Raw genomic sequence first — 26,998 nt, 5'->3', positions numbered from 1 at the left:
GGAGCTGGGCGCCCGGCCAGCAGTTGCTGCTCTCCGCTCTGCCTTTGGAGCTGGGCACCCAGCCAGCAGCCGCTGCTCTCCCCTCTGCCTTCAGAGCTGGGCGCCCGGCCAGCAGCTGCTGCTCTCCCCTCTGCCTTCGGAGCTGGGCGCCAGACCAGCAGTTGCTGCTCTCCCCTCTGCCTTCGGAGCTGGGCGCCCGGCCAGCAGCTGCTGCTCTCCACTCTGCCTTCGGAGCTGGGCACCCGGCCAGCAGTTGCTGCTCTCCGCTCCGCCTTCGGAGCTGAACGCCTGGCCGGCAGCCGCTGCTCTCCCCTCCGCCTTCCGAGCTGGGCGCCCGGCCAACAGCCGCTGCTCTCCCCTCCACCTTCGGAGCTGGGCGCCCGGCCAGCAGCCGCTGCTCTCCCCTCCGCCTTTGGAGCTGGGCGCCCGGCCAGCAGCCGCTGCTCTCCCCTCTGCCTTCGGAGCTGGGCGCCCGCCAGCAGCCGCTGCTCTCCCCTCCGCCTTCGGAGCTGGGCGCCCGGCCAGCAGCCGCTGCTCTCCCCTCCGCCTTCGGAGCTGGGCGCCCGGCCAGCAGCTGCTGCTCTCCCCTCTGCCTTCGGAGCTGGGCGCCCGGCCAGCAGCCGCTGCTCTCCACTCTGCCTTCGGAGCTGGGTGGCAGTATATGTACTTGTGTGTGTAAATGATTACAGACACAAAGGGGGGGGGGTCCGATCAAATAAGTTTGAGAACCACTGCCTTAGAAGCTCTGGGCCTGAGTACCTGGCATCAGCGAACTGAACACCAGCTAAGGGTGCTATGAAAGTCATGCAGCCAGCAGCAGCTCTGCCTCAGGCACATCTGCATGGCAGATCTCTTTAGGATTAGAAAAGCTCTCAAGTGCTGCTCTAACCCCATCCCAGGGGCTGCCGCTCTACTTGCTGATGCTGCTGAGTGAGTCTGGCTCAAGAAAGTGGCAAAGCGACATTTTGTGTGTGTGTCTCCTTGCATTGCAAGCAGCAAGAAAGAGCAGGGAGAGAGAGAGTTAGCGCAAAAGAGAGATTTTCTAAAAGCTAATCTACAGGAACAGCGCAAAGCAAAATTTTGGCGCTAGCATTGACACTGGAGTTTAGTTTCATGAAAAGTGGCTTTTTGTCAAAATGGTGTTTTGTCACAAAAATGTCCTTTTTTGTCAAAATAAATCTAAACTCAGAAGTTTTTCGACTTTCAGTTGCTGTTAATAAAAACAAAAACAAACAGACAAACAAATGCTCTTTTTATGTTTGATTCTTTGGGGGGCTGAAAAATGCCAGGAAAAATGTAGGAAAAATGTATTGTTTTCTTTTATTATTATTATTATATATTTTGCAGAATATAAAATACATTTTCCAACCAGCACTAGTGATCATGCAAAGTCCCTGTGGCAACTACCCCAATTGCTTCTGTGGAATAGTAACATTAGTTAGGAGAGCATTTAATGTCTTTCTGACTGTCTTCTGCTGTGATGTAGAAGCTGGAAGCCAAGAGGATCAGCCAGCACCATATGACCAGCATGTTCTCCCCATAACACCAGCAGATATGCTCCATGGCCCATAGCTGGGGCCCACTGATCCGGCATGATGTACATCACAGACTAATTTAGACCCCTCTGGATGTGCTAGAGGGGAGTGAGGGCACCCGCACATCAAAGCCTCTGTATAGAAGCTGTCCACGGTTTGGTTGTTAATACATCTGCAATTGAATTTTGGTCCTGATCCTAACACTCTTACTCTCATTGAGCAGTACCCTAACTCAATGAGACAACTGACATCGGGCTAGGCTGTGAACCTCCTTCCTCCCCTTACCCATGTTGGTGAGCAATTACTCCTGTTGAGTAGCTCCATTAGCAAGAATGGGGCTGCTCATGTGAGTAACTGAGTGGGGGAATCACTCAGCGTGGGTAAGGGTAGTAGAATCTAGCTCCAAATCAACTGTGGGTGCAAATCTGTGTTCCTGCCCCTCTCATGACCTGAGCAGCTGAGACCATTGTGGGTGCAAAAAACGTGGCTTACATTTACACCTGAAGCCTGGGAGGCCATCACCGTGGATATACACACGCCACTCCTTTCACCTGGAGGCCAAGGGCAGGATTTGGCCCATAATGAAAGACTAACCAAGCCCTGGTAAGACCTGGATGAAACTGTTCGCAATAAAACATGCCCCTCTCTGAAGAAGATTGTGCACCTGGCTTTGGAGGAGGTAGGTTTAGCTGAAAACAGCAGCAAGGGGCTGAGTTTTTGTCAGCTTCCACACAGACGCTTTGCCTTCAGCCCAAGATGGCGCCTATCACACAGCAGATTGCACCACAGGAAAGCCAGTGTCGCTTCCCATGTCACTCTCTGTGCACCACAGACACCTCCTGGCAGGGAGAGACCAGCCTTTGAGCCCGTCACTCCGGCAAGATGTGCAGCGTTCACGTTCTCGCAACGTAGAGGGCCCCGTGCTTCGGGCTTTTGGTTTTCAAAATGTTGACGCTCGGGGCGAGGAGCAGACCCCTCTTCTTGCGGTCAGAGTCAAAAGCACAGCTTGCAGTAAGTGAAACGGGGGGTACGTTTTGGCAGTTATTCAAACTTGTTTCCCTTGCGAATCACCCGTCTGCTCTGCAGCTTGGCTGTGTGGGATGACGTCTGGGAGCAGTTCAGGCCACGGGGGTGTTAAAAGCTTGGGGTGCTCAACCACCGAACCACAGAGGATGATTCAGCAACTCAAATTATCTCACTTCCTCAGACTGCTCCCTTTGGCTACGCTTGCGTGAGGGTGACACATGCACCCTATGTCCTTGTATAGACGATGACCCAGCTGGATGTTAACAGATACTGAATTTAACCTGCATTAATTACAGACAAATCCTCAGCTAGCGCCTAGCCTGAGTAACTGGGCTGGACGTTTGGGATCTCTCCAGGGATCCTGTCCCCTCAGGCTGTGGAATGGGAACAAAACCATTCGATGGGCATTACTTCAGCATCACAGCTGGAGTAACTCCTGCAGGCCTTGGGCACACCGCTAGGTAATGGTTGGTAGCTGGTTGAACTGTCAGAGATGGACGAGCTATCAGATCTTTTCGATTTGTATCTGCTACGCCGGGCTTGATTCTGATCTCACTTACGCCGATGTGAAACAGGGGAATGCCACTGGAATCAAGGCAGTTACACTTGTGTAACTGGTTACGCTGGTGGAAGAACCAGGCTCTGTGATTTGTTGACTCTTTCTCTCAGATTAACGACAACTGAGCAGTCACCAGATCAGTCAGCAGGATGGGGGTAAATCTTCTGCCGTTTGCTCATTTCTCAGGACAGGTGCAAGGATATGTTTTTGGCTTCTGGCACCCCTTAACACTGACCTGGTTCCATTGTCTATTGTGGGCTAACATAACAAAAGCCTCCAAAACATCAGTGGCCCCTGAAGGAAACTAGTTTCATCTCATATGTTTTGACTTCCTGCATTTTCTTGGCGAGCTTCTCTAGGCGGCCACTGTAATACAACTTACCTAGGTGTGCACGATCCCTGGGTCTTCTCTCCCTTCGTGGTTCAAGAATCAGAGCTGGTGCACATCTCTTAAATGTCTGGACATTTTCTCCTTTGTGAAAAGTGTTTGCTGTGTTTTGATCAGCTCTACCAGGGATTCCTGTTTGGCAAACAAAGGGCGGGCTCATGACATCAGTGCACAAAAGAGGGGAAAAGCTGGTTGGACAGCGTCCATCCCATCCCAACTTTGGTTATAACCTCAGCCCCAGTGAACATGGCACTACTCTAGGGGCAAAGTGTCATTTGAATACCCAGCAACCCAGCCAGGGAAATCCATGCTTTGTGTTTGCCTCTCAGATCTCAGCTCCAATATATTGCTCTTCTTCCCTACCTGGTTTCCCACGACGTCAGTCCAACTGAGCATGTAGGGAGAGCAGAAGTAAAAATCTGCCACATGAAGCTGAGTGGAGAAGAGTGATCACATTATAGCATGTCTAGCTATGTTTCTTACATAGGTGTCTGGCCCCTATTACCGTAGTTATCTGAGCACCTGATAATCTTTCATATATTTATCCTTGCAACATCCCTGTGAAGTAGAGACATGCTCTAACCCCATTTTACAGATGGGGAACTCAAGCATGGAGGCCCAGATTTGTAAAGGTATTTCGGGACCGAAAGATTCAGAGAGGCACCTAGTGGGATTTCGAGAAGTGCCTACGCAGGTGAGGCACCTAACTCCTCTGGGAGTTGGGCACCTGGGTACTTTTGAAAATCCCACATAGGCATAGCCCTGACTCCATGGGTGCTCCAGGGCTGGAGCACGCAGGGGAAAAAATAGTGGGTATTCAGCACCCACCAGCCACAGCTGGGGCCCCCACTTGATCAGCGGGGGGAGGAGCTCGGGGGAGGGCAGAGAGCTGCAAGTGGGCGGGGGCCTCAATGGTGGAGCTGGGTCAAGAAGAGGTGGACTGAGGGCGGGGCCTCAGAGGAGGGGCCGGAGCAGGGGCAGGAAAGGGTGGAGTCAGCGCTTAAGCACCTATCTGCACTTTTAGGTGCCTGAATATCTGTGAAACTCTGGCCTTAGGTACCTAAATCCTTTGCAAATCTGTCCCAGAGAGACGAGTCCAAGGTCATACAGGAAGCATGTGGTGGAGCCTGGACTTGAATCCAGGTCTCCCAAGTTCTAGGGAGGTGCCCAGCCACTAGACCATCTTTCTTCTGCATGTAGCCATTGTTTGTGTTTGACCAGAGCTTCTGCACTAAAAGCTAAGGAAATACAGTACTTCCTCCAGCGTTTCGCTGAACCAGCTTGAGAATGTCAGGAGATAGTGTTACAGATGGGAGATGGAGTTTGCATGTCTAATGAGTGAAGATATTAGAGACACAAGATGGGTGAGGTAATATCTTTTATCGGACCAGTTTCTGTTGGTGAGAGAGGATGGCTATTTAGAGATGGTTTGTATGGGTAGGGGGAAGGAGAAATGGGAACCATTTAGGCAACAGTTCAGAACGATACCATTCAAATTAGACTTTTCAAACCCAGCTCTGAATTTCTTGAAAGTCTTGGATCTCAAAGGTTTTGTTCATTCCATTGGAGATATGGGCTGACCACAAAGTTGAGATCCAAAGCTTCCTATAAGGGAGGGGTGTTGGTAAATAAGGTTTTGATTTGGGTTCATTTCTAATTAATCTGACAATGCTAATAATGAAACTTGTCTTAGTCCCTCAGTGTGGAACACCAGACAGGATTAGGTAATAGTAAGAAACCTCAGAGCCAAAACTCAGAAGAAAATCAAAGTAGGAGACAAGGAGCCAGTTCAGATATTAAATGTGATATGCTTTTAAGAGGCAATCAGTGATGTATCTATTTGGCAGTATTTCTACTTTAGGGGGAGCAAGTGAAATGGCAGAAATTGTATGTCTGCAATGCAAATCCACAGTACTATGAAGTTGAATCTGAGCCAAAAGACAGCTCAGTTCAACAGTTATTCTGGTATAACCCTGAGCATACTGTTGGTACTCATTAAGGGATGGTGCTCAAATCTGGGATCTTGGGGACATTACTGTACATGTGTATATCTCTATTGTTACAGACATACTTGCTGACAGGTATTTTGAAATAAATGTCCAAAATAATTGAAACTGGCATACTTATATAGTGTTATTCTTACAAATAAAATTTGCAGAATTTTAAAATATCCTGTGCAGAATTTTTAATTTTTTGGCACAGAATTCCCTCAGGAGTAGAATAGGCTTGTCTGGAATTCAACAAGCAGGAAGTGAAGTGATTTTATTTCTATTGATGTAGATCTTTTTTTAAAACCTGCCCATCCATCACTCTAGGTTAAAGTACAGAAAGACCAACCCTTTCAAAGTTAGATGGCTAAAAATGGACTCCTAATTCTGAATGTAAGAACCTAATGGGAAGTTTCCTTCCTATCAGCAGTGCTGAGCACTCACAGCTCCCATTGACTTCAATGCAAGCAGCAGGTGCTGAGCACCAGTAAGAACCAGGCCATCCTCTCTTACATGCCCAATTAAGGATTTAGGTGTGGGATTTTCAAAAGCACACAGGATTGGCCTAACTCTGCTCCTGCTGGAGTAAATGGGAGTTTAACCATTGACTTCAATGGGAGCTACGTTTAAGCCAACACTGAGTTCTTTTTAAAATAACACACTGGGTGCCTAAATTTAGGCCCCTGTAAGCATATTTGGAACATGATGGTGGATGTTATACCTCCCTGTTATTCCCATGCAACCCCCTTTGTCACTAAGAGGAGAATTTGGCTCTTTTCTTTGATCCAGTTTCCCTTCTTATAATATCAATTTTTTCTCTTAGATACTAAAGGCCTGATGCTCAGCTGGTATAAACTGGCATAGCTCCATCGACTTCAATGGAGCGAAAGTGAGATACACCTGCTAAGGATCTGGGCCCACGATGCACAAGCAAATCCCATTACTGACATCAGCGGGAGGTGTGTGCTCCCACGTAAGGGTACAATTTGGTTTTACAGTTGCTGTTGTGCAGAAATAGACGTTAGTCCATAGCACAGGTTTTAATACTCAAATGTGTCCTGACTTTGGTTCCTTACCACCTGGTTGAAATGCCCCCGAAGAACACGCAGCAGAGCGCCCGTCACAATTTGAATGGCTTTTCTGAGTGTGTCCTTTCTTTGTTCCCCTTTAATCACATTTACACTCACTCGCCAATCATACACAACATTTTATTAAACTGTACAAACAGCACTGACATTTTAAAAATTCATGTTAACGAATCTAATTAAACATGATGACTAGCGGCAAACAGTATGCACAGATTTCGCCTACGTTTCATACAGCACAAACAACGACTTCTCAAGAGGCAGGAGACTCACATTCCTGGGATAGTCTTTTAACAGCAAGGTGGTTTTCTTTTCTGTCTTAGATTTTCATACTGCTGCCCATCACCGTACTATGGTGAGTGCCCATTCCCTCACATGGGACCATGGTCACTGACACTGATGTCCAGAACGTGGTTGTACAGGTAGAAAGCCTGTGACAGTTTTAATTGAATCGAGTCATTAACATGACATTGCCCTTGGAAATCTCTAAATATTCATACAAATCCTCAGCTGGAATAAACCAACATAGCTCCACTGAAGTCAACAGAGCAGAGAATCTGGCTCTTTATTCCCGCTTTGACATGATAACCAGGGTAAATATTTCCATTAGACTATTAGTGAAAAGCAGTAACTTAGAGGCATTAGATCTTTCCATTTATCTCTTGAACGGCAACTAAATAAGTAGGATGATGGTTTTGCAAATCTCAGAAGACAGCGTACATTTATTGTAAAGGATTTCCACTAAAATCTCATTACTGCTACGATATTTTTTTGCCCGAAACAGAACATAATAGCTCAGCAACTTGTTGTCAACAGTTGAGAGAAAATAATTGCCATTAACATGCAATGTATTGTCTCATCTTTAGAGTGTCGTGTGCAGTTTTGTACCTTGGTTCAGGTCCCTGCTGAATACCAAAGAGCAGGGGCAGCATCATTTGTAGCAGTATTTAGTTGTTCAGTCTTTGAAAGTACTGAATACTATCTTTCAAGTTAATACCTACAGGACAATGACTGGAGGCCCAAATCCCTAAATTATGTTTTGGGGGAGAGTCTCTCCATATTCCTGACCACGTGTTAGGAAGAAGAGACTCCCCCAAAGAGAATCCAGCCCTGATTTTACCCTGAATCTGGCAGATGCTGGGACAGGAGCTTAGAGCAGCGTTTCTCAAATGCGGCCACCATGGCCTTTTCTTGCTACCAGAGGCCCCTGGGATGTGTGTGTGGGGGGAGTGAAAGCCCCTCCCTCTCCCTGTTGCTCTTGGATGCACCACCTTGGTATCAGTTGCTGGGGCTGCCAGCAGGGGTTGGGCCCTGCCCCCCTCTGGAGACACCTGGGGCACAATGCTGGAGGAGCAGGCAGCCGGTGGGTTCCCCACCTTCCTAATGGGCGGTGGGGCTCAGGCTTTGGGGTTCAGTCCTGGGGTGGTGGGCTGGCAGGCTCTGGCTGTGGGGCTTCGGGCTCCAATCCCAGGCTTCAGCTGCACAGTGGCAGGCCCTAGGCTCGGGGTGGCAGGACTTCAGGCTCTAGCGCCCCCTGCCTCCCCTAGCCCCTCATCCAGGGCTTAATTTGTCCCCAGGCTTGGCAGGGCTGAGTAAGTCTGCTGTGAAAAGCAGTATTTGTACGTTAATATCACTTTTCACAATGGACTTACTAGCTAGCAATAAATAAATTATAATGATATGGACGTGCATATGTGCATATTTAATTGTTTTTCTTAAAGCTGATTAAGTATTTTAGGGAAAAGTGTGAGAGCGGCCACCAGCAAGAGTTGGTGGCCGCACTCTGAGGCCATGAAAAATTTTGTCCTGAGAACCCCTGGTTTAGAGAGTCCTGTTTGAATGAACACCCATAGGGTACGTCTACCTTTGGAGCTGGGGGTGTGATTCCCAGCTCAAGGAGACAGACCCACACTAGCTCTGATGGAGCTGGCGGGCTAAAGATAGACTGAGATGCAGTGCTGTGAGATGGTGGGCTAAAGACACACTGAGATGCTAGGCATGAACTTGGGGCAGCTCGATCCTCCCGCTGCTTGCACCGCCACAGCTATGCTCTAATTTTAGCGCGCTAGCTCAATCAGAGCTAGCGTGGGTATGTCTCCTCGAGCTGTGAATCGCACCCCCAGCTTGAAGCATAGACACACCCATACAGTGCAGATGTGAGGAATAAAGCTCAGAGCTGAGCCTCAGTGCATTGAAGTAGAGCTTGATTTTTAGTCTGTGGTTTGAAGATCACTTATACATGTCCCCAGCCTGCGCAAGTGTAAATCCCTGCATGCACACCTAGGCAAATGTAACATTTATGTGCATGCAAGTGCTGGAATTTGCACCCACAAAGCCCGTCTGTCCCAAGGTTTTTTTGTGTGGGCAAATTCTAGCTCTTGCACAAATAAAGGCATTTTTAAAGCGTGCAGGCCGGTGTTTGTCTTCGCCGTGTACATGTAGGTGTACATGCAATTTTACAGGTGCACAGGTGGGGGCTGAAAAGAGACCTACCTGGAAAGGTAGTCTTCTAGGAGGTCCAATTCTTGAACACACAACCCTTTACTCAATGGAAATTAGGCCTCAATAAGAACGTCAGGACTGGACACTGGAGTAGCAAATCTGAAACGCGCCGCTAGGGCCGAAATGTGGTTGTCTTACTCACACGAGGAGTCCCACCGGCTATGTGTGTGAGTAAGGTGAACAGGATTTTGTATCTACTCCTTTTCTATTGCCTTCAAATTCAAGAGCATGCAGAAAAGAGAGCGAGACCAAGAGAGACCAGAAAGAGAGTTGGCCATTCGTGAAGTACGTTTGGCATCTGCTACAGGATACAACCAGGTGGAAACCCACAAACACGGTATCAGCTTTCACTGGTGAGTGCTTCTGTTCAGGTCCTCATCAAAGTGAACCATTCTTGGTTTTCAGTTGATAGAAGTGTTACTCAAATCAATTCACAGAATTCCTTTAGCGAGGAAGGTGCCGGGGAGGGCAGATCTCAGGATAACATCCTCTCCATTTTAGGGTTCACAAATGAAAAGTTGCTGAACATATTCTGGTCCATGCTGTTAATCAGCGCTCTGTCTGCACACGACAGTCTAGGTTTTTCATTGAGAAATTCCTTGTCAAAGTTGCTACAGTCACTTGTGGATTTCTTCAAGAAGGAAAAAGGAAATAACGAAAAAACAGTTGTTTCTTTTCATAGCATTTACCATTCATCTAAATCTAATCTAATGGTATATTTAAGTCACCCATACCTTTGGGATCTAAGGGCATGTCTACACAGTGTAGACACTTCCTACGTCCATGAAAGGGTTTTTGCGTTGATGTAGTTAATCCACCACTCCAGGAGGCGGTACATAGCGTGACAGAAGAATCCTTCCACTGATCTAGCCACGTCTACACTAGCGGTTAACTATGGTGCTCAGGGTGCAACATTTTTCACAGTGCTGAGCGATGTAGTTAGTTCGATCTAATTTTTAAGTGTAGACCAGACCTAAGTATCCATCATCCTGGTATTGGTTACCTTGGTATCAGTGTGGTATCAAAGTATCCAGAACCTTGGTGTCAATCACCTATCTCTCACCGTGATATCTAAGTACTGTAAATGGGAGTACAGATTATATGGGCAATATTGTGACTCCAGTGAATTCTACCATGTAGGGATATTAGAGAATTGGTTTCTTTTTCTGTAAAACAGGGATAATTATGCTTATGTATCTGTCTGTGCAGGCTAATTAACCTGTGTTTGGAAATAACTTTGAAGGTAAAATGCTCGACATAAATGCTGTGTTGTAAGTACTATACAAATGCTATTGCTGTTATTGACAACATCAGCTGTTGGAGGGAGGGATAGCTCAGTGGTTTGAGCATTGGCCTGCTAAACGCAGGGTTGTAAACTCAATCCTTGAGGGGGCCATTTAGGAGTCTGGGGCAAAAATTGGGGATTGGCCCAGGGTTGGACTAAGATGATCTTCTGAGGTCCCTTCCAACCCTGATAGTCTATGATTCTATGAGTATTCTCCAGATTTCACAGAGAAGCTGATGGTTTGATTTGGCCTTGTACCTTAATTCTGTGTGCCATAATAAAGCAGAATCCCATGGAGCCAGTGCTTAATTTGTAATGAAAGATGTGCCGGGGCTCAAATAGTTTTTTTACATTCATAATGGAAGCAGAAAGCCCAGAGTGGGTGGGGCTATGAACTACCAAGCCTAGAGGTGCCGAGACTCAGCCCTGGCAAGCCCTGGCACAAATTAAGCACTGCATGGGGCGCCAGAAGTTAGGTTCAGCATTTTCACATTTGGATGTCTATGGTTAGGTGCTTCTGTGTATACTTAGGCACTTAACCAAAGGCCAACATTGTCTATCCTGTGTGTCCAAAGTCAATCCATGTTGAGGAATCAGGGCCTGATCTGCAGAAGCAAAGAGTTCCCACAACTCCACATGAAGTCAATGAAGCACGTGGGAAATCAGCACAACTAAAAACAAGGCCCTCGGTGCCTAAATGTGGGTTGAAGTCCCTGACATTAGATTCCGGAGCTTGAAAATTTTGCCCAGAGTGTCTGACTAGGGGCGACTACATTTGGAAATGTTGGTCTGAATCCCGCTGGTGCTCTCCAGGCAGGCTGTTCTGATTGGCTGTTGGTGCCAGCTTCAGTGCTGGTAGGGAGAACCAGTGGCATAGCCACAGGTGGGCCTGGGTGGGCCATGGCCACCCCCCCACAGCCCCAGCTCTGCTCTGGCCCCAAAGCTTGTCTGCTCTGCTTGCCCACCCAGCGCTCCTGATGGGGAGCGGGAGCTTGCCCCGCACCACCCGCCCACCCAGCGGGGAGTGGGGTCAGGGCATGGGGGCTTGCTCTGCTCTGCCCGCCTCGTGCTCCTGCTGGGGCTGGGTGGGTGAAGCGGGGAAAGCCCCAATGCCCTGAGCCCACTCCCAGGCTGGAGCGCCGGTGGGGTGGGCGGAGTGGAGAAAGCCCCCTGCGCACCCCCTCCGCTCCCCGACAGGAGCGCTGGGCAGGCAGAGCGGGTAGGGGCACGAGAGCACCCATTTTTCTGCGGTCCTGGGTTGGCCCAGGGGCTAATCCGCCACTGGGAGGAGGGCGAGTGAGCGGGTGGCCGGTGGAAGTAGCGGAGATCTTCAAAAAAGGCAGGCCCACTGCCTGGGGGAACTGGGCCCGGTGTGGGGCGGTGGCACCTGGAAGAGAGCCGGGAGCCGTGCCTGCTGGAGAGCAGCGTCTCCTCCCAGAGCTTGGTGTGCACCCGGGGCCCCGGGGAGCCCCTGGGCAGTGGGTCCAACCATCGCCCCCCCCCCCGCAAGGCCAGCTGCATGAGGTGCGGGTAAGCAGGCCCCCCATCCCTCCTGCCTTCCCAGCCTTCCCATAATTGCCCACCCACCCGCAGTCAGGGCCCACCCACATAGCCTATGCTGGCCTCGCCACTGGGGAGAACGCACAGTTCAGGAACAAAAGAATGTGGTAAGAAAAGCGTTTTGATCTGAGGAACCTAAGAATAGTCCTTACCACTCTGGGTTTGAATGGTGGTTCCATCGCCCGCTCTTCTAGAACCTCCCAGTTTATCTCCTGGAAAAAGGCATGCTGGCGGATGTTCCCCTTTGCTCCGAGCCTCCTCTCCGGTTCTCGCACGAAAAGCTGGAAGTTAGCAGAGAGCGGAGCACCTTACTTTTCTGTGGATAGCACCGTCTTCACTAGCACCCACGTAGCCATGGTAGGTGTCACCCATGGTACCTCTTTACTCAGTGAAAACGTGAATCTTGCAGGCAAAGTGGTGCTGATTCCTAGCCCCACATGCCAAGCGGGAAGCTGAATCATCTTGTCCTGGTCCTCATTACTTCACTTTGATACTTGAGGCCAATTTTTCAATGTCAGCCATTAAGCTGTGCCCTCAAAACGTGCAGGTGCACAAGCAAATGGTGAATTGTGTGTACAAAATAGGTGCTTAGATGCATGATTACTGCACCTGTTTGCCTGTGCAAATGCCTGTACAATGACATGTGTGTACAATTACGGGTTGTGAGGATGAATATTTTGTAGATAAAGCTGAGGCATGAATGTTGGGAAAATTAGGCCTTGATGGCTGGAATATTCATATGGCAGGTGTTGCCCACCTTCATTTGTACCAAGCATTCCAGTCATCTGGTCCTGCATTTTATGGGGTCTCCAAATCAGAAAGGCTGCTAAGAGGTGGCAAAGCTACTTAAAAATCACTCCTTGCGGTCTGTGTGTTGTCTTACCTTCTGTCAGCACTTTTACCATGACACCTCGGCCCAGGGGCACCGGAAAACTGGCGCTATGCCCTCCCACTTTTTATCAGCCGTAAGGACAAGCAACAGGGGAAAGGAGTGGGGCCTCAGGGGAAGGGGCAGTGTAGGGGTGGGGCCTCAGGGGAAGGGGCAGTGTAGGGGTGGGGCCTCAGGGGAAGGGGCAGTGTGGGGGGCGGGGCCACGGTTTGGGCACCCGTGGCCCCCCACTGTTAGGAAGCTTCCACTGTCCCTGCCATGGCCACAGGTTCCCTAGTTTATCAAGATCAACTGAAAAGATAGAAGACTTTTCTAGCCCTGGAAGAAGACGGGTTGTCCTTGACACAGATTTTCAAAAGAGCTGAGCTCTTCTGCAGGCCCCTAAACGAAATGGCATGTAGAGTGGGTCAGGAATGTTTTGACAAAATGCATTTTCACTCGAAAATGCCAATTTGACAAAAATGAGACTTTCTGTAGGTGGGCAATGTTGTGGTAGGCATGTTGGACCCAAGGTATTAGAGAGTCAAGGACATATCAGGTTTAATGAAACTTTCATGGGGAAAGGTAGCTTAGGTCCAGGATGGAATTTCTGGTTAGAGAGAGAGAGAGAGAAAAAAAGACTATTCCCTCCCAACATCCAAAAAGACCAGTGACTATAGAATCTGTTGAGATGTGGGTAACCTTAGTTCAAGACCCATCTCTCCCTGACTCAGACCAGGAGCTTGAACCTCGGTCTCCCCATCGTGGCTAACCACCAGGCTACTGGCTCCAGTGGCATGGGTCTCTCTGTGTGTGTTTCCATGAAAATCGTTCAAAGGGCTCTGTTCTCATCCCCAAACAGGACAATTTCTTTTAAATCTCAGAAACATTTGCGTGACAGGAAAACCATTTCCTGCCCAGCGCTAGGGGCCACATTTTCCAAAGTGCTCAGTGCCCATCAGCTCCCATTGTTCTCAACACAAGAAACTATTTGGGCAATCTGGCCCCCCACCAGTTGTCGGCGCTGAGGTCTTTTGAAAAACTGGCCTCTTATCTGGGGTGGGACCATGTCTTTTATGTGCATGCTCGTTAGCAAGCAAACACACAGCAAACAACTAATAAACAACAATAAGGTCTAGGGCCAAAGGTAGCCACTGAAGAATTGGATGGAAGGAAATCCCAGCTACAGAATGGAGTCTTGGGTTGTGCACCAGCAAATCATAACCTGGCCACAGTGCTGAAATAGACCAAAGGAGATTGATTGCGCAGTTATAATTCAGCTATACAGAGTCCCCTCCGCTAAATTAAATGCTTATGCTAATGAATCTAAAGACTACCACATGTTTAACTATACAAATTCAGTGCTAATGGGAAGTGGCCAATAACCAGGATAATTGTCTCTTTCTCAGAAAGGGAGTTTAGTGTTTGGCAATAAGGATGATTTTTATTTCTGATACTACATTAAATAAAGCTAACAAAGGCTCAGTCTGCTTGTGCAGAAAGACGGCACCAAGAGACACCTAGTCAGGCCTCCATAATCTCTCTCTCACATGTTGTGCATTGTTTGAGTCAGCATGTTTGTACTTTATTTATTATTCTTATTATGGTGGTTCCTAGAAGCCTGAGTCCTGCTGTCCTAGGTGCTGTATATACATAGAACAGAGAATCCTCTTTCTCCATTATTATTATTGATGGAGCATGGTGCATTACCATGTGACTTTACTGACACATAAATAACATGGTCCTTCCCCCGAGTCCAAACCAGAAAGACTAATGTGAGATATGAGAGAACAAGGTGGGGGATGGAGACAACGTGGAGATGAATGTAGGCGTTAAGATTCAGGGGGCCTGGGATCAGGCCCATTGTGCTCTGAGATCCTCAGACAAAGCACTGTGTATAATCGTGCATCCAGCTTTGGTCCCCCCACTACAGAAGGGATGTGGACAAATTGGAGAGAGTACAGCGGAGGGCAATGGAAATGATTAGGGGGCTGGGGCACATGACTTACGAGGAGAGGCTGAGGGAACTGGGGTTATTTAGTCTGCAGAAGAGAAGAGTGACAGGGGTAGCCTTCAACTACCTGAAGGGGGGTTCCAAAGAGGATGGAGCTCGGCTGTTCTCAGTGGTGGCAGATGACAGAACAAGAAGCAATGGTCTCAAGTTGCAGTGGGAGAGGGTTAGGTTGGATATTAGGAAACACTCTTTCACTAGGAGGGTGGTGAAGCACTGGAATGGGTTTCCTAGGGAGGTGGTGGAATCTCCATCCTTAGAGATTTTTAAAGCCTGGGTTGACAAAGCCCTGGCTGGGATGATTTAGTTGGTGTTGGTCCTGCTTTGAGCAGAGGGTTGGGCTAGATGACCTCTGAGGTCTCTTCCAACCCTAATATTCTATGATTCTATGTGATTATTTCTCACCATAGTACTAAGGCCATTTCTCTGCATACCAGTGAGAAGATGCAAACATCAAGGAGAGATGTTAGCATTTGGCAAAAAGGATCTGACCTGTAACAGTGGAAGTGCTGTGTCTTCTTACCTTCACTAGGATGTCTTTTGCATCCTTATTGAGCCAGCGAGGGTAGAATGGATTATCCATGCGGATGGACTGGAAAAGCTCCTCTTCATCTTGGCCATGGAAAGGAGACTGGCCAATCAGCATCTCATACAGAAGGACACCAAAGGACCACCAGTCAACCGCAGTGTTGTATTTCTGTCCCAGCAAAATCTATGTCAGAGGGAGATTGGCAGGGAGTGAGAAAGGCAGACACAAAACACTTGACATTAATAGTCTATCCTCTGGATGCTGTCCATTAGTGGCAGACTTGGACCCCTCTACAGCTGCTTTGTGCTGCTTAGGCAGAGCAAAACAGGCATGATGCTATTTTAAACAGCCATTGGATGATTTTCCTCAGTAACCTGCAGATGGCATAGACTTACCAGTGCACCCTTCCTCACAGTTGCCAGTGTGGGGTGTGAGTGGTCAGAGCAGCTCTAAATCACAGCAACTCCAGGCTTCCTGAACCCTCCCTTTGGGCCATACACAGCTGGGTATAAGTCAGGGGCTTCCCTGAGGCTTCTTTAACTGGTCCATGGCCCCTAATGGAATCAGGGACAGAAAGGTGACGTAAAGACCCCTTTGCACCATCCCTCTTCCACAAGCTGCACCCAGAGCAGGGATGCAGCTGCAGATTTGGGCCAAGGACTTGGAGAAAGCAATTAACTGGCATCATCGTCGTCGTCACCAAGTGGATGGGGAACCAGCCTGTGGGTCAGAAGACCTGGGTTTGCCAACGAGCTAGTGTGTGACTGTAGGCAAATCACTTAATCTGTCTGTGCCTCAATTTGCTTAGCTACAAAAAATAGGGATAATAACAATACTTACCCACCTTTGAAATCTATGCCTGAAAAGCTGTATACAGTAAGTATAATTTTACTACGCAGTTCGCTTTCCTGAAACAATAGAAGACTAGTGCAATCTGCTGCAGCAAAAATAGTCACACGGCTAGCAGGTAAAGGTGTGCCAAAGTTACATTCTAAACCCTGCTGGTTTTCTGCTTACAAACATGGAGCTAAACTGTTGAGCTGCAACATGGGAAGTAGTGCCAGCCCCACATTCTTTTGCAAAATTCATCAGAAAAAGAAAAATTAACTCAGACTTGTGAGTTCCATCGTTTAAAGAAAAAACCAGTTTGTGAGGTGCGTCGTGGGGCTTATTTGACTCATCAGAGCTGTATTTTAAAGAACTGAATTTGGAACTGATTAGTAGTCTATACCAGTGTTTCTCAGACTGTGGTCTGTGAATCACTTGCTGGTAGCCCACAGAGAGCAGGTCATATGATGTTAGCCCCACCTCGTTACTAGCTTCTTCTACAGGCATCCATGCTCTTCGTTATAAAGAAAAGCCCTGAGGCCTGGGGAAGCAGCTGAAGATAAGAAGGAAGGAGCCAGCCTAGCTGCATGTAATGTAATTGGTGTAATTCCCATAGGGATGTTGCACAATTGTGAATAGGATCTTTATTAGGAGGGGCGGCAGTCTGCTAATCACACATTGTTTGTGGGGGAGAGGTAACCAATAGATTATGGACCTACTTCTCTGTTACATCCAGTTAATAGTGGGGGAAGCAAAATGTATGTGTACGTTGGTGAGGGACAGAGCTAGTAGGGAACCTGTTATTTTGCTCCAATAGCCTGAGTCTTTGCCCTGGCATTGGACCAGTTTAGAGCAGCCCAGGGGCTGCTCTAAAATGCACCAGTGTGTTATTCCCTAGGGACCATATGCCAGCTGACTTTGTGCTCTGCCAGTCCTCTTGCCCATCCTAACACACACCCTCACCCCCAGCACTAGGGTCTGCAGGAGAGGAGTAATAGGAAGCAACTCTGCTGGCTCTATGCTGGTTGGGGATTCCCCCATGCTAGGAAATATCACTGCAAAGGTGGTAGAATAGGTCAGAGAAACTTGTCTGACCTGGTTGTTAGGATATGGTTCACTAGGTGAAAAGTTTAAACCTCTGGTCTTCAACATGGTCTAATAGCATCTGACATTTTGAGAAATCAAAATCAAAACCGCCAGAATAAAGTTTAAAAATAAAATAATGAGCTCAAGTGTCCACAGTCATCCAGTTGTTTTTACAGAGTTTTGTTAGGTTTTGTTATTTTATCTTTTACCACTGACAATGCTTTTTCTAATTACATTAATGTGCAACTGGCCAGAAAGTTGCCTATCCATGCACTATACATACTTCAGCCCCACACCAATACACAAAGCCTCTGTCAGCTGCACCTTAATGAACAAGGGTTTCATTTCACTCCACGGTTTATCGCTGTATTGGATAGATTTTTGATTCACAGAAGACAATGCCTCTGACAGCTTGCTTGCAACAATGACTCAGAAACTTCTTGGTTCCCAAATCCCTATTCAAACAGGGTTCAATTTCCACAGCAGGAGGTGCAAAAATAATCGCATAATAGTCTAGTGCCATGTCTTGTAAGGTTTGCTGTAAGCAGCTACATGGGATCTTTAATGTGTTCACTAGCCCCAGTTGTAATTTTACAAGCTGTCCTCTGGTGTGGTGGAATCACTCTAAGTTACCCCGGAAAGGAATGGGACAGCATAGAGGGAATTTCACTCAGCTATTAACAGTGCATAAACTAAGCTTCATGTTACTGGCAATCACATGGCCATATTGAAGGCAATGAGTTTACAACGATGTAATGAGAGCCGAATTTGGCCCGGCAAACCTACTGTGATATGATTGGTCCAGTTCTGCTCCCATTTACATCTGGAGTAACTCCCCTGTAGCCAGAATCTGGGTGATTGTATGTGAGCCCAGAAATGACCCTTTTCTTGAGATAAGCCAGAGCAATAAGAATATAACCCCATACCCAGTTGTGAGTGAGCAAGGCCAAGTTAGAAAGCCCTTCAGCGTGAGCAATTTGGGAGGTGGCAAAGACACGGGCGTGGGCTTGCTGGCATTCGTTCTCTGAATTGTAAGGGCTCTATCCTGTAGACTTTATGAAGGTAAATTTTCCACTGAGGCCAATGAGATAGGGCAACATGACAGAATTCCAATGCCAGACCTAGGATAAAGACATGATAAGTCAATGGGCATTTTACCAGAGTCAGACTGCTGGGTGAAGCCTCAAATGCAATTGTACCTGTATAGCATGGGCTACATTCAGTCTGCAGTGGCCGTCCAGGAGCTGCCCCCTGTAAGGAACTCTGGGAGAGTCAGCCAGAATTCTTCCTGGGGGCTCTGAGGAAATGACATCACCTTTCAGAGGGTTCCCTCTAGGGCGCTGGCCCAGCCCTCACCTCTCCCCTTTCCACCCTTTCTCAGACAGCTACTGCCCACTGTAACTTGCCCATATTAAGGGGCTCAAGAAATGGAGGGGAAGTTCATTGTGGCTCCTCCCCTATGCTCTTCAGCACAGGGGCTGATTACAATTTGACCCCGTATGCTAGAGTTGCTGTAGCTATAAATGACTAACTGTGGAGATGATTAATACCACAGAAGACAATTATTCTTCTAAGTGCAGGCACAGCCGCTGATGGCTGAAGCGGTGTGGTCCGGAGAACAGGGTACTGGTGTGGGAGTCAGGATACCTGGGCTCTTTTCCTGGCTCTGCTACTGATCTGATGTGTGACCTTGGGCACATCACTTTACCTCTGTGTCTGTTTCCCTTCCCACCCTCCATCTGCCTTGTCTACCTAACTTGTAAGCTCCTTAGGAATATGTAAGTATAGCACATAGCACAATATGGCCCCAGTCTCAGTTAGAAACTCCAGGCCCTACCGCAATACAAATAATAATAACTGGAATAGGCAGCTGTGCTGAAATGCTGGAAAAAGTCTGTTACATGGCTTGAAAGATGATTAATAAACTCCACCAGTTCTTTCAGTTTGTAGGTAAAAGGTTTTTCTATGCACTGGCTGAAGTTCTAAAATAAATGATGGTGCTGAGATAAAACCTCTCCAGCTTGCATTAAGTGAAATCGCAGATAATGGATTATCTCTTGAAGACCGTGACTCTGGTTTAGGATCAGAAAAAGATTTCTTTAAAAGAATGTTGAAGCTGAATAAAAGCCACTGGGGACTTGATTACGATCTCACGTCCACCGGCATCAAGCCGGCATCGTTCCAATGATTTCAACAGAGCGGCTCCTGAATTGCATGGTTACCACTGAGATCAGAATCAGGTCCCCGGAGCGCAGTAAAAGATTGATGAAATACAGCGTGGGGGAAAACAAAGCCTTTAAAAACCATCTGGCACGCACTGATATCCATCACGAAAACACTAAACTTGGGGAACGGGATCTTGAAAGGCAAAGAAATGGATTTCAGAGCGATGCCAGGCATGATGCACTGAGGGCTCTTGAGTTCTCTTCCTTCCTGAGAAACATTTGGCTTGTTGCCAGATTAGTCAGAGTGTCTCCACGGAAGATCTGTGTCTGCTTTCAGCTGGAGTCTGCACCCAGTCAAATCAACCACAAGGCCAGGAACAGGGTGAGGGCAGGAGGAAGAGGCATTGTTGGGGCAGGGCCTCCGGAGAAGAGGTGGAATAAGGGCATGGCCTCAGGGGAAGGGGTGGAAAGAGGGTGGAACCTCAGGGGAAGAGGCGGAGCTGGGGGCAGGGCCAGAGTTTGGGCACCGGTGGCCAAACTCTGGAGCATTTCTAGAGCATTTCTGGCACTCCTGCACCAGGCTACATCAGTCAGGGCACACAAAGACCGGATTCTGGTCTCTACACACAGCTCATTAACTGATGCATCCTGGTGAAGGAGAAGAGGACAAGGAGGAGTGCAGGAACAGAGGGGACTTTAAGCCACCTTTGTGTCTCCTTTTATCCCAGCCCCTGATACACTTTAGAGCAGCCTCGGGGTAAATAATGTTAAGCTTTCCCCACTCCCATCTAGGAACCAAAGGCAACTGAAAAACAGTGAAAGCACAGTGACCACCCCCCGATAACTCCTCACTGCCCATGTCGTGCACCATACATAGGATAAGGTAGCTGCTTATACTGGGGTACTTCCCAGGGGCTGTTTCTGCCCCCTTGATGGGACTATAAGGGAGAACTGGGCCCACTGACTTCAGTGATTGACCCTGATGTAAGTGAGAGTCCCTATATATTTATTTGAAGAAACAGTTGGGATTCACACATGCTTGTATTGTGCCTTATTTAGAGCCCAGTCATGTTAACACTTAACTACTCAGCAAAGACCCTGATGCAGGAAGCACTAAAGCATGTGTTAGTTCAATGGCTTAAATCCCATTGAAATTAGGGAGTATCCAGTCAACTATTCAGGATTTTCAATTGAGTTTCATGACGGGTCACTTTAATCACATGGTATTCTTTCGCCTCATTGGATGACCTGCCTTTATAAACAGCTGCTGCCTGAAATGAATTTCATTTAATCACAGATCAAATTTCATTTTGTGATTCAACCACTTATGGTGCAAAGTCTGCGTTCCACAAACGCTTGCCTGATCAACATTTCAGTTGTAGGAATGTTCACAGACATAGGCGACGACTTCTAGTTTTCTCCGGGGGTGCTCCACCCCGGCTCTGCCCCGAGGCCCTGCCCCCACTCTGCCCCCGCCCCTGAGGCCCTGCCCTGGCTCTGCCTCTTCCTGCCCCAGCTCCACCCATTTCCTGAGGTCCCCACCCACCTGCTGCTCCTGGTCTCTGTCTTCCCCCAAGCCCCTCCCTTCCCAAGCCGTCAATCAGCTGTTTGGCGGCGGCGACGAACAGCTGTGGCTTTGGGTGCTGATCATCCACTATTTTTTTTCCGTGGGTGCTCCAGCCCTGGAGTCAGCACCTATGTTCACAGAGTCAGCACCTATGTTCACAGAGAGCAATAAAGGGTACCAACAAGCCAAACTGAAATCCAGTTTCTAACTAGGGGAACCATTCGCAAGAACCTTATATACTTTTCACGCAGCCCTCCAAGTGATTAATCATTGTCTGTTTCCTCAAAGAAAATGATTCAACTACTGGGCTAAATTATGCTTTCAGTAACAAGCGCGCAACCTCATTGACGTTGGTGGGCTTCCTGCAGGTAGGACTGAGAACGGATTTGACCTAAGTTCAGGTCACACCTACCTCGGGAGCAATGTAATCAGGGGTTCCACAGAAAGTGCTTGTCTTTGCATCTTCAAACATGTTCTCCTTACACATCCCAAAGTCAGCGATTTTGATATGCCCGTCCTTGTCTAACAGAACGTTATCCAGCTTCAAATCTCTGCAAGAGAAGAGCAAAGTAAACATCTTCTATGGAAACATTGTCCAGAGGCATAAGTGCATGTATAATATTACATAACATAGGTTCTTGCAATAGGAGAGTGGCAAGATTTGGTGATTTGAGAACACAAGGGGGAGGTCAAGGTCTCCATCCTGACCCCAGCAATCTCTACAGCCAACTCAGTGAGTTCACCCTGTCTACTCTACTCCCATTTCCTCACCTGTCATATGGGCTTATTAATAGTTACTGTACCTACCAGGCCCCGGAAGGGCATTGTGAAAATTAATGGGGAGCAATATAGAGTTGTCCTATCTGCTCCGCAGCTCCAAGAATAAAATTGTCTGTGTAGGAGGGGCAAGAACACAGCCTCACCCTACCCCCTTTGGGCTGTACTGAACCCCAGGGCACGCAAGGAAGATACACACCTTGCACTCAGGGAAGCACATGGGCTGTAGTTTTTATCTGGCTGCTGAGCCAGGGTACAAGAAGGAGGAGGGTTTTTTACACCTTCTTTCTCATTTGTCAGCCCTGCCACACCCACACTAATTAGCACTATAAGCAGCTCTGCTCCTGGGGGGAGGGAGGGACATTAGGAATTCATGGAGACTGAGACAAAGGCCAAATATACTTTCCCACAAGTCCTGTCCCCAAAATCGAATTCCGGTGCTAACCTCAATGGGGTATGTCTACACTGCAGTTAGAGATGCATGTGTGCTGCAGGACCTCGAGATATACCAGAGCTAGCTTTGATCTAGCTAGCCCAATAAACAATCGCAGGGAAGCTGCAGCCGGGCTGGCTTTGCAATGGCTGGGAGCACCCCAGAACCTAAGTAGAACATCCATCATCTTTTCCCTCCCGGGGCCGCACTAGCTGGGGCTGAAGTATTTACAGAAGTCCTTCACGCTCTACTGCCATGCTCTCCTCTGAGGTTGCAGGCTGCTGTGGGAAGCTGGGAGCTTGGAGAGAAAAATATGTATGGGGGAAATTAAAAAGCAAGCCAGCCAATGAATCACGCACATCAACACAGAACAAAGAGGTGCCCACACAGGAACAACCCCTGACAGGAGAAATGGAGTGATAGCTTCTTCTGGGTTAGTCTCCAGAGCTGACCTAAACTTCAAAAAGAACAGGAGTACTTCTGGCACCTTAGAGACTAACAAATTTATTAGAGCATAAGCTTTCGTGGACTACAGCCCAATTCCTTGGATGCATTGAATGGAACATATAGTAAGAAGATATATATATATATATATATATATATATATATATATTATACATACAGAGAAAGTGGAAGTTGCCATACAAACTGTAAGGGCTAATTAATTAAGATGAGCTATTATCAGCAGGAGAAAAAAACTTTTGTAGTGATAATCAAGATGGCCCATTTAGACAGTTGACAAGAAGGTGTGAGGATACTTAACATGGGGAAATCGATTCAATATGTGTAATGACCCAGCCACTCCCAGTCTCTATTCAAACCCAAGTTAATGGTATCTAGTTTGCATATTAATTCAAGCTCAGCAGTTTCTCGTTGGAGTCTGTTTTTGAAGCTTTTCTGTTGCAGAATTGCCACCCTTAAAGTTACTGCTGATAAAATCGCGATTAAGTCACAGGGACCAATTTTCCAGGCGGTTTTTTAAGCAGCACATTCTTCTGCACTCACATGCACCAGCAGGCCCTTAAGCATGTGAATGCCCAACTGGGCTACAGTTCCAAAAGTGACGTAGCCACTTTACCTTGAATGGTCCCTTGAAATATGGGTTAACTACTTATGCTAAACAATCGATTCCATCCTGAATATTTAGCTGTGGCACTCTGAGTACATTTCCCAGACCTGAAGAAGAGCTCTGGATAAGCATGAAAGGTTGTCTCTCTCCCCAACAGAAGCTGGTCCAAAAAAAGGTTTTACCTCACCCACCTTGTCTCTGTAATATCGTGGGACTTTATAAGCTCTAAGCTACAACAACACTGCATACAGAAGTGACTTGTAATTTTGGGCACCCCATCTGAGGCACCTTGAAAGGGGGCCTGACTTCCAGTGGGTGGCTACTCAGAGCCTTCTGAAAAACAGAACGTTGTCTCAAATTGAGCACCCCAAAAATAAAGGCAACCAAAATTACTTAGGCTACGTCTACACTAAAGACCGATGCAGCTGTGCCACTCTCGTGTAGCCGCTCGATGCTGACGGGAGAGAGCTCTCCTGTCCACATAATTAAACCACCCCCAACAAGTGGTGGTAGGTATCTAGTTGGGAGATTTCAGAGTAACAGCCGTGTTAGTCTGTATTTGCAAAAAGAAAACGAGTACTTGTGGCACCTTAGAGACTAGTTGGGAGAAGCTCTCCTGCCGACATACCACTTGTGCACGCGACCACGTATGCCGGCAAAATGTATGTCGCTCAGAGGTGCGGTTTTTTTACACTCCTGAGTGACACAAATTTTGCCGACATAAGCGTTAGTGTAGACATGGCCTTAGTTGCTTTTGAAAATGTAGCGTGCTCTCTCTCAGTAGTCAAACGCGAGCCGCCTTGGACTCCTTTTAAAGGCTGGGATTTATCGAAGGAAAGACAAGGGAGTTAGGCATTCAAATCCCATTCAGTTGACGTGCCCGTTGAAAATCCCAGACAAAGCACCTATGTTTAAAAATAGGGACCATAATATCAAGAGAAGAAAACATTGTCACAGGATAATAGTCTCCTGCTGCTAGAATACTGCCAGGTTGAAAGGTGAGACATTGATCAACAAGAAATAGAGAGGCAGCAATTCCAAGTGGCAGATATTCATGTTGTCATCATTTCCAACTTCACTGACTTTATTTCTGTTACACCAGGGGTCAGCAACCTATGGCACGGGTGCCAAACATGGCACGTGAGCCAATTTTTAATGGCACGCTGCTGTCTGCCGGACCCTATTGAGTAAGAACATTTTGTGTATTTAAAATCCCTTTGCAGTTCTATTGGAACACTTCAGTAGTACTGTAATTCCCCCCTGCCCCCTCCCCCTTTTAATATAAGCCGCTGTCTTCCAATCTCGAAGCGGCTACATTGCAGTGGCAGGGCAAAGTGACCCTTCCATTTATAAGCTCTAAGCATGCATTCCTGGTGCACTCAAAACTCCTAACGAAGTGAGTGGGAGTTCTGAATGGACATGTACTGGAGGGATTGGGCCCACGTTTTGCAATCATGTCTTTGGGATCTTTCAGCTCAAGGCACTATGTAAATGTCAATAACATCTCAAACTGGGGTGGGATCTGAGTTACTACAGAGCATTCTTTCCTGGGTATCTGGCTGGTGAATCTTGCCCACATGCTCAGGGTTCAGCTGATCGCCATATTTGGGGTCGGGAAGGAATTGTCCTCCAGGGCAGATTGGAAGAGGCCCTGGGGGGTTTTCACCTTCCTCTGCAGCATGGGGCATGGGTCACTTGCTGGAGGATTCTCTGCACCTTGAAGTCTTTAAACCATGATTTGAGGACTTCAATAGCTCAGACATAGGTGAGAGGTTTATTGCAGGAGTGGGTGGGTGAGATTCGGTGGCCTGCATTGTGTAGGAGGTCAGACTAGATGATCGTAATGGTCCCTCTGACCTTAATATCTATGAATCTATGAAACTGGCTTTGGAATACACAATGGGCATTGACTTCAATGGGAGTAGGATGGGATCCCCAAAAGGGTGCATAAGACTGACTCTTTTCCAAGCTCTTTCCCCCAAAATAAAATAGGCGAATGGGATGAAAAACAAAGCGGGTTGTAAATTCAATATTAGTATGAAGAACAACGTACAAACTAGCAGGTAAAATCAATATGTTGAAGAAAAAGCCTAACTGTGCCGTATATTAGATTCCAATGTGTAAAACTACCTGTATATTATTCCCTTAGAATGAAGAAATTGCAGACCACAAATGATTTCAGCAGCATAGAACCTAGAAAAAACAAACAAACATGCATCAGAACTGATGTCTCCCCACAATAATTCTCCATTTGGGGCCAGATCCGCAGCTGGTGTAAATTGGCATCACTCCACTGCAGTCAAAGGAGTACAAGCAACATCTTCAAAAGCAGCCTAGTGATTTTAGGACCCCAAGTGGGATTTCCCTACACCCCCCAATGGGGGTGTTTACCCCCGCCCCCGAATTTCCCCAACACCCCCCCAGTTTTGTGAACTAGTTACCTGCAGTGTTGCCAATTTAGTGATTGTTTGGGAATTTGAATTGAAATTGAAACATGAATACACTTTAAAAGCATATACAGTGTATCATAAAATACGTGTATCTGAAAAACTATAATAGATTTGAAAAGTATGAACATAGACTAGCTTCCTTCTACAGCTGTTTATGACAATGTCAGTGCACTCATTTTGGTGATATCGGCCAACTTAATAATTTCAAATTATGATTTGTAAGCAAAGTCTAAATGAGCTCTCCCTGACAGCTAGTGATCAGCAGGGGGCTGGGGGGAAAGGCTTCAGGACCAGATTGTATTTACATTCACACCTAATCTACCTAGGCATCCAGCAAACTGAGCTGCGTTGCCCAAGTGCTAGATTTTGGCTGGGGCTGGGTTACAAATCACTTGAATGGGGTGGGGGGGAAAGAAATGTTGTTTTTGTTGTAGGAGTAAAGGGCAGTAGAACTGTGCTTAGCCTGTGCTGACTGAGGGCATCAGGAGAGAGGGTGGGGACGGGTGTTTTGCTTGAAGGTCTGCCTGAGTCACAAGTACTGTTTGACCTGCCCCTCTCCACTGTTTAAAGACAGAGCTGATTAGGCTCCATAGAGAGTCTTTTGTTGTGTTAAGTGACCACTACAGCTGAAATCACTGATAATCAAGTCTAAGTGCTTAGACCTGCTGTGGGACAGTGTTTCTGTGGAAGAGACGGTCCAGTCTGCACTCGCAGTGAGGTTCCCCCGCTGAGAGCTCAGCTAAAATCCCTGAGAGCTGGGTGGAACCTCAAGAGACCAACTCGCAGAGGTCACAGTGGCAAGTGGCAGCAGAAGGTGACAGCACAGGGCCATTGGCAACAGAGCGATGGAGTGAACGGTGGCACAACGAACAACAGTGGCCAGAGCGAACAGTGAGCAGCTGGAGGAACGAGCAAGGTGCCTTCTTGCTCCCACACCTGGGAGGTGAACTCATGTGAAAGCACCTCTGAACTCTGAGTCTCCACTGACCAAGGACAACACCGGTGAGTGTTAATGAGGCTGTTACACAACACAGTTCATGCGAACAAACATGTCTGTGGCATCATACTTTCTATTTCGGCAAGAGATACCACACACTATAAACGGGAGGCCAATGTTAAATGCATTGTCACTTGTTCATCCTGAAGTTGAACACTGGTTCTGAACAAGACCAGCAAATGCTCACTGTCTTTCTGCAAGAAACAAAACTGACTGGCTAGATGCATGTGATGCAACAGTGAAAGACTCAACAGTTGAAAAAGTGAAGAACTCTCTCACCACATTCAAAA

General features: G+C 47.4%; 1 protein-coding gene across 3 annotated transcripts in view; it reads right to left on the bottom strand.

The window, feature by feature from the left end:
- Nucleotides 1-6,661: 6,661 nt before the first annotated feature.
- PRKCQ (protein kinase C theta) overlaps nt 6,662-26,998 on the bottom strand; it is an 85,995-nt gene continuing 65,658 nt past the window's right edge. For all 3 annotated transcript variants that reach the window (XM_074942682.1, XM_074942683.1, XM_074942684.1), the window contains 5 exons: nt 25,392-25,454; nt 21,395-21,533; nt 15,331-15,519; nt 12,081-12,209; nt 6,662-9,714 (listed from right to left, as the gene is read on the bottom strand). In XM_074942682.1, coding sequence (XP_074798783.1) covers nt 9,559-9,714; nt 12,081-12,209; nt 15,331-15,519; nt 21,395-21,533; nt 25,392-25,454 — 676 coding nt within the window. In that variant the 3' untranslated portion in view covers nt 6,662-9,558. The remainder of the gene's footprint in view (nt 9,715-12,080; nt 12,210-15,330; nt 15,520-21,394; nt 21,534-25,391; nt 25,455-26,998) is intronic.

The sequence above is a fragment of the Natator depressus genome, chromosome 1 (genome assembly GCF_965152275.1).
Source record: "Natator depressus isolate rNatDep1 chromosome 1, rNatDep2.hap1, whole genome shotgun sequence".
Classification (NCBI taxonomy): Eukaryota; Metazoa; Chordata; order Testudines; family Cheloniidae; genus Natator; species Natator depressus.
Note: the sequence above shows the minus strand (reverse complement) of the source record. Positions and strands in the feature narration are given on the sequence as shown.